General features: G+C 49.3%; 1 protein-coding gene across 2 annotated transcripts in view; it reads left to right on the forward strand.

Annotated features, from left to right (window-relative positions):
- LOC102314211 (peroxidasin) overlaps positions 1-7557 on the forward strand; it is a 45598-nt gene that overhangs the window by 9606 nt on the left and 28435 nt on the right. The window contains exon 4 of one of the 2 annotated variants that reach the window (XM_005942146.2): positions 2455-2526. The exons of the other annotated variant lie outside the window; for it this stretch is intronic. Coding sequence (XP_005942208.1) covers positions 2455-2526 — 72 coding nt within the window. The remainder of the gene's footprint in view (positions 1-2454; positions 2527-7557) is intronic. 2 annotated transcript variants of the gene reach the window in all.

Here is a 7557-nt window from a genome sequence, read left to right on the forward strand (position 1 = left end):
TATTCAAGCATAAAAAAAGGTTCAATTATCATCCAATTTCTTCATTGAGCTTGTTAATTAGCTGAGTTTAATTTTTATGTAAAAAAATGTGAAGTTTGAGCTGAGTGCTTAGGTATAGCTTTGAGTACTTATACCAGCACCAAGTGTTGGGTTATTATATCTCCGAAGCAGATCTTAAGACACCAGGTTGCACCATGCTGGAAAACTGACATGGACACACACACACACACACACACACACACACACACACACACACACACACACACACACACACACACACATGCTCACATACACAGACACACACACTCTCTCACACACACACACACACGCTCACACACACACACACACTTTCATGTTGTAATGAAATCCTCAGCTGCTTTGATTACAGAGCTCACTTTAAAGCACAGTGGAGGTGAAGAACTGACCCTTTGAAGATGCCACCCCCCCACACACACACACATACTCACACACTCTTCTCACCTCTTCACTTCCTTACAACCGTACAGCACCTCCCCCCAGCACTCCTCTTTATTTAGTCCTTCTTCAGCTCCGTCCTGTAAGCTCTCTCTTTAGTGCTTCATTTTGTTTTCTTTATTATGCATATGTGGAGAACCTTTGGAGAACCTGTGGAGTCCGGTCCCGACTCAGCAGCTTGTAGCTCCTCCTTCAGCAGCAGTAACCTGCAGTGATCGGTCTGTGTCATCACTGTGGGCGGGCTTTGGGCCGCTCTTCTTCAGGTCGTGCAACCCTACGCTGCCATGTTGTTTTAGAGAGAGTCTGAGGTCTGACCTCAGGGTGAATTTTTATGGGACGTCCACTCCTGAGAGGATTGTGTGTTAACACAGCAAGACCTGCAAACTGCCAAAACCTGTGCTTTCATAGAGGAGCTCAGGCTGACGATGATGATGACTGTAGAGGTTGGTGCGCACCTCGATAGGTGGCTGTGTCAGTAGGTAGCGAGGTGCTTGAAGGGGGAGGTAGTGTGTTGTCCACTTTAGTGTTTAGGAGGCGTTTTACTGCTTCGTGCAGCAGAGCAAAGCTGAGTGCAGAGAACAGAGGGGGGGCAGCAGGGTGGGCCTTCATTCTTCCTCACAATCATGTTCTGCTATTAAACTCATGAGGCAACCGCGCACGCTCCCACCGCCGCCGCACTGCCAGCGGTCGTTACACAGCGATGTAACACGTGCTCATTAGCTGTTAGCATAACCAGGACTGTGAGTCTGTGATGGAGGAGCAGGCGGACAGCTGGAGTCTGACAGGCTACTGGTCCTCCCCTCTGTCCTCCCCTCTGTGTCCTCCTCTCTGTGTCCTCCTCTCTGTGTCCTCCCCTCTGTCCTCCCCTCTGTGTCCTCCTCTCTGTGTCCTCCTCTCTGTGTCCTCCCCTCTGTGTCCTCCCCTCTGTGTCCTCCACACTGTGTCCTCCACACTGTGTCCTTCCTTCTGTGTCCTTCCTTCTGTGTCCTCCACACTGTGTCCTCCACACTGTGTCCTCCCCTCTGTATCCTCCCTTCTGTGTCCTCCTCTGTCCCCTCCCCCTGGCCCCTCCCCCCTGTGTGGGCGTGAGCAGCTCTGAGTTCTGACGAAGTCCTCACCGAGATTATGGGCTGAGATGGCGTTCCCATGAATCCTCCCGTAAATTCCAGTGAAGATCGAAGGTTTTCCTGCGGGAGAACAAATTCTTCCTGATTTTATTACTGTGATAAACTCAGCTGTCGAGCTAAAGGGAGCAGCCGGGCTGTGGTTCTGCTTCATTTCCATGAAAACGATCACTACAACAACAAAGTCCAATGAACGCAGCTCGGGGAGACGTCACTGCTGAGCGGTGGCGTGAAGCCCGACCGACACCGTGAGTCAGGCAGACGTGCAAAGAACAGCTCGTCACGAGTGGACTGAGGAGGGAGGTGAAAGGTCAGGCAGTCATTAGCTCTTATTTTTCGTCGCATTTCTTTCACATGTGCCATGGAGAAAAAACATGCACATGTCAAAGGTCGTGCAGCACAGGAACAGGAGACCTGAGAGCTGTGAGAACCAGCACAGCTCCACTTCCCCTGCCTGTAAAAAGTTCATGTTTTTAAGTTTTCAGGTGAAAAGTCGTAATGCTGTCATCAACACTCATCTGTCACTTTGTTCCCGTTACACGCACACAGGCCACACCCCCCACCTCTGCAGTAGTAGATGTTTAGGATCAGGATCAACCGTGTCGTAAAACATCTCAGAGAGTTTAAGAAAGCTCGCGTTGCCGGGCGGTGCTCGCAGAGATCGTCTCACCTGAAGCTTGAACCGTTTGCTGCCCCAAACACTCACCTGCTGACCACGCCTGTCCATGTGAAGCAGGACGGGCTCCGCCCCCGAGACACGTCTGAATACTTCTACAGACAGCAAACGTTTATCCTTTCTGTGTGTGTGTGTGTGTGTGTGTGTGTTACTAATGATGCTGATTATCTCTCCTTCCAGCTATTTGTACAAGAATGAAATCCAATCAATTGACAGACAAGCATTTAAGGGGCTTGTCTCTCTTGAGCAACTGTAAGTGACCTACTTCCTCTTCCACCTTTTCCTTCTGCTCGCAGCACCACTCCTCCTCCTTCTCTTCTCCAGCTGTAAATGCCTCCACCCCCTCCCCCCTTCCTGAAAAACAAACACTCCATAAAGCCTGGCAAAGTCTCCGTCATGTGACGTGTTATCTGCGAGCATGTTCTTGTGGCATGACTGCAGACTTTGCAGGTGTCATGTTTCCCCCACAGTGTGCTACGCCCACCCTTCATCCACCTTTCTGCTGCCACCGTGCATGCCGTGACTGCAGCCCCCTCGCAGCTGCGCTTGCCTCCCGTGACCCTTTCTGCATGAGTCACCAGTGTTTCCCCCACAGCTGGTTTGTGTTAGAGGTGGGGGGGGGGGGGGGGGTGGGGAAAACACTGGTGACTCATGCAGAAAGGGTCACGGGAGGCAAGCGCAGCTGCGAGGGGGCTGCAGTCACGGCATGCACGGTGGCAGCAGAAAGGTGGATGAAGGGTGGGCGTAGCACACTGTGGGGGAAACATGACACCTGCAAAGTCTGCAGTCATGCCACAAGAACATGCTCGCAGATAACACGTCACATGACGGAGACTTTGCCAGGCTTTATGGAGTGTTTGTTTTTCAGGAAGGGGGGAGGGGGTGGAGGCATTTACAGCTGGAGAAGAGAAGGAGGAGGAGTGGTGCTGCGAGCAGAAGGAAAAGGTGGAAGAGGAAGTAGGTCACTTACAGTTGCTCAAGAGAGACAAGCCCCTTAAATGCTTGTCTGTCAATTGATTGGATTTCATTCTTGTACAAATAGCTGGAAGGAGAGATAATCAGCATCATTAGTAACACACACACACACACACACACACACAGAAAGGATAAACGTTTGCTGTCTGTAGAAGTATTCAGACGTGTCTCGGGGGCGGAGCCCGTCCTGCTTCACATGGACAGGCGTGGTCAGCAGGTGAGTGTTTGGGGCAGCAAACGGTTCAAGCTTCAGGTGAGACGATCTCTGCGAGCACCGCCCGGCAACGCGAGCTTTCTTAAACTCTCTGAGATGTTTTACGACACGGTTGATCCTGATCCTAAACATCTACTACTGCAGAGGTGGGGGGTGTGGCCTGTGTGCGTGTAACGGGAACAAAGTGACAGATGAGTGTTGATGACAGCATTACGACTTTTCACCTGAAAACTTAAAAACATGAACTTTTTACAGGCAGGGGAAGTGGAGCTGTGCTGGTTCTCACAGCTCTCAGGTCTCCTGTTCCTGTGCTGCACGACCTTTGACATGTGCATGTTTTTTCTCCATGGCACATGTGAAAGAAATGCGACGAAAAATAAGAGCTAATGACTGCCTGACCTTTCACCTCCCTCCTCAGTCCACTCGTGACGAGCTGTTCTTTGCACGTCTGCCTGACTCACGGTGTCGGTCGGGCTTCACGCCACCGCTCAGCAGTGACGTCTCCCCGAGCTGCGTTCATTGGACTTTGTTGTTGTAGTGATCGTTTTCATGGAAATGAAGCAGAACCACAGCCCGGCTGCTCCCTTTAGCTCGACAGCTGAGTTTATCACAGTAATAAAATCAGGAAGAATTTGTTCTCCCGCAGGAAAACCTTCAATCTTCACTGGAATTTACGGGAGGATTCATGGGAACGCCATCTCAGCCCATAATCTCGGTGAGGACTTCGTCAGAACTCAGATCTGCTTTCTGTCCCAATCAGAGCTGCTCACGCCCACACAGGGGGGAGGGGCCAGGGGGAGGGGACAGAGGAGGACACAGAAGGGAGGATACAGAGGGGAGGACACAGTGTGGAGGACACAGTGTGGAGGACACAGAAGAAAGTAGAGCAGGGCGATATGGCCAAAAATATTTATCACGATATATATTTGAAAATTTGTGATAACGATATAACTGACGATATAATTGATGCGAGACAAAATACAACTCCACAACATTACTAGCGCAAAAAGACAACCTTCCATTTATTTTCACTTAAACAAGAAGCTGGTTTTTATGTACATTAAAGCTTTATAAAAATGTAACAGTGCAAATGCAAATTCCTTGCTGAAAGTTTAACCAAAAGGCATTTCCAGTAGAAATGGGCTGACATATCCTGAGCATAACCATGTATAATATCCACTGAAGTTAAAAAGAGGTGCTTTGCAACATTAAACTGCAGTGTGCAGTACGTATTTTTCGGACCATAAGGTGCACGGGATTATAAGGCACATTAAGCGAAACAAAGCAGTCAGATAAATCAAACTTTATTAAACTCATTCTTCTTGCTTCCTCCACTTCTGTACCATTGATTCATTAATGTTGAATTCTCTGGCAGCTGCTCTATTCCCATGTTGTTGCAGTATATTAATGACTAACCTCGTATTGTGGATGGATTATCTCAGTTGTTCTCCTGACTGAAGATTGGTCCTTTTACAGCATCCTGCCATGCGATTGCATTTGTCTCTAACCACGAGGAACCTTAACGTTAACTTTTATAAGTGGAAAAGTGTTAGTGTTTGTCCTCCAGCTTCACTGTTTATGTTATGCTAACATAGCTGTGTCGCTAGCGATCACGTAGCACATAATTATATACCAGCTAGCCCAACTTCAGTAACCCTACAAACGTCACTGCTGTTTAGTTTCCTGTCTTCATTTATGTTGGAAGTGATAGCAGAGCTGTACGTTTGATTTTTTTCAGAAATCTCTCAGTCAGAACATGCTATATCATGCTTAGGTAACTAGCGAAACTAGCGAGCTAACTTCCGCTAGCTTCCTGCTAGCTTCTAACTCCGTTAAATGTAATACATTTTGTTTTCATGGATGCCTGGAAGTTAAACTTCATAGTTACACCTGGTAAAGCAGCAATGCTGATCGTTTTATTAAAGATGAAAGAATTTAGACAGTTTTTAACTCTTAGTGATGCTGCAGTGTTCGTTTGACCTGAAGCATACGGAGTTTAGGACCCAGATTACTCCCAGATTTAAGAGCATCTTAGTCCGACGGCCGCTTGCATGTTCTGCAAAAAAATGTGCTTTGTCGTGTATCTGACGGACAAACACCAAACCAGTTCCACATCACTGAAGTTGCACCATTTTTACAAACCAATTCTGGTTCATCTGTTTCACTCAACAATCGGCCATGTGCGTATGAAAACAAAGGCACTGCGCATGCGCGTTTTACTCATATTCTATCGCGATATTTCATTTTCCTATCGTTGCCTAACATTATACCGGTATTACCGTGAACGGTATAATATGGCCCAGCCCTAGAAGAAAGGACACAGAGGGGAGGACACAGAGAGGAGGACACAGAGGGGAGGACAGAGGGGAGGACCAGTAGCCTGTCAGACTCCAGCTGTCCGCCTGCTCCTCCATCACAGACTCACAGTCCTGGTTATGCTAACAGCTAATGAGCACGTGTTACATCGCTGTGTAACGACCGCTGGCAGTGCGGCGGCGGTGGGAGCGTGCGCGGTTGCCTCATGAGTTTAATAGCAGAACATGATTGTGAGGAAGAATGAAGGCCCACCTGCTGCCCCCCCTCTGTTCTCTGCACTCAGCTTTGCTCTGCTGCACGAAGCAGTAAAACGCCTCCTAAACACTAAAGTGGACAACACACTACCTCCCCCTTCAAGCACCTCGCTACCTACTGACACAGCCACCTATCGAGGTGCGCACCAACCTCTACAGTCATCATCATCGTCAGCCTGAGCTCCTCTATGAAAGCACAGATTTTGGCAGTTTGCAGGTCTTGCTGTGTTAACACACAATCCTCTCAGGAGTGGACGTCCCATAAAAATTCACCCTGAGGTCAGACCTCAGACTCTCTCTAAAACAACATGGCAGCGTAGGGTTGCACGACCTGAAGAAGAGCGGCCCAAAGCCCGCCCACAGTGATGACACAGACCGATCACTGCAGGTTACTGCTGCTGAAGGAGGAGCTACAAGCTGCTGAGTCGGGACCGGACTCCACAGGTTCTCCAAAGGTTCTCCACATATGCATAATAAAGAAAACAAAATGAAGCACTAAAGAGAGAGCTTACAGGACGGAGCTGAAGAAGGACTAAATAAAGAGGAGTGCTGGGGGGAGGTGCTGTACGGTTGTAAGGAAGTGAAGAGGTGAGAAGAGTGTGTGAGTATGTGTGTGTGTGGGGGGTGGCATCTTCAAAGGGTCAGTTCTTCACCTCCACTGTGCTTTAAAGTGAGCTCTGTAATCAAAGCAGCTGAGGATTTCATTACAACATGAAAGTGTGTGTGTGTGTGTGTGTGTGAGAGGAGAGAGTGAGAGTGTCTGTGTTTGTGAGCGTGTGTGTGTGTGTGTGTGTGTGAGAGAGTGTGTGTGTCTGTGTTGAGCGTGTGTGAGTGTGAGCGTGTGTGTGTGTGTGTGTGTGTGAGTGTGTGTGTGTGTGTGTGTATGTGTGTCTGTGTATGTGTGTGTGTGTGTGTTGTGTGTGAGCGTGTGTGTGTGTGGCGTTTGTGTGTGTGTGTGTGTGTGTGTGTCGTGTGTGAGTGTTTGTGTGTGTGTGTAGGGGGGCATGTATTTCAGGAATGTGTATGTTTGCTCTCTGGCTTACTGAGTAGAAACGGCTGTGGGGTGGGGTGGGGTGGGGGGGATCAGGGACGTTTGGTTTCTACATGTTTCAGGTCACTTGGGCTCCATCATCTCCATGACTAAAGAGCGGTCAGCGGGGCTGATCTGGGATCAGAGCAGGGGAACTAAAGATGGCGTTAAGTTTCCGATGTTTGGCGCTGACAGTCGAGTTGAGCTCTCGGCTGCGAGCTCAGCTGAGGCCGCGGGACGATCGCGCGCGTGACTCACAAAGCCAAGCCCGAGGCTTCACACGCCTGCAGGTCACCCCGTCCAGACACATAAGTACAGAGGATCAGACAAAAGGAGGCCTTTCATTCGCACAATTTCCGCAACGCAGCCTCAGCCATCCACGGCTTCTGAAGCGCCCGGCGAGGCTTGTTCCAGCACGAGCGCCTTTCTGCTGACTGAGCGAAAAGCTTCTGAGAACAGTCTGACACAGCAAACACAGGAAGTGACGGCTGAAC

The sequence above is a fragment of the Haplochromis burtoni genome, unplaced genomic scaffold, assembly GCF_018398535.1.
Source record: "Haplochromis burtoni strain Fernald_Lab_line unplaced genomic scaffold, NCSU_Asbu1 Contig_321, whole genome shotgun sequence".
Lineage (NCBI taxonomy): Eukaryota > Metazoa > Chordata > Actinopteri > Cichliformes > Cichlidae > Haplochromis > Haplochromis burtoni.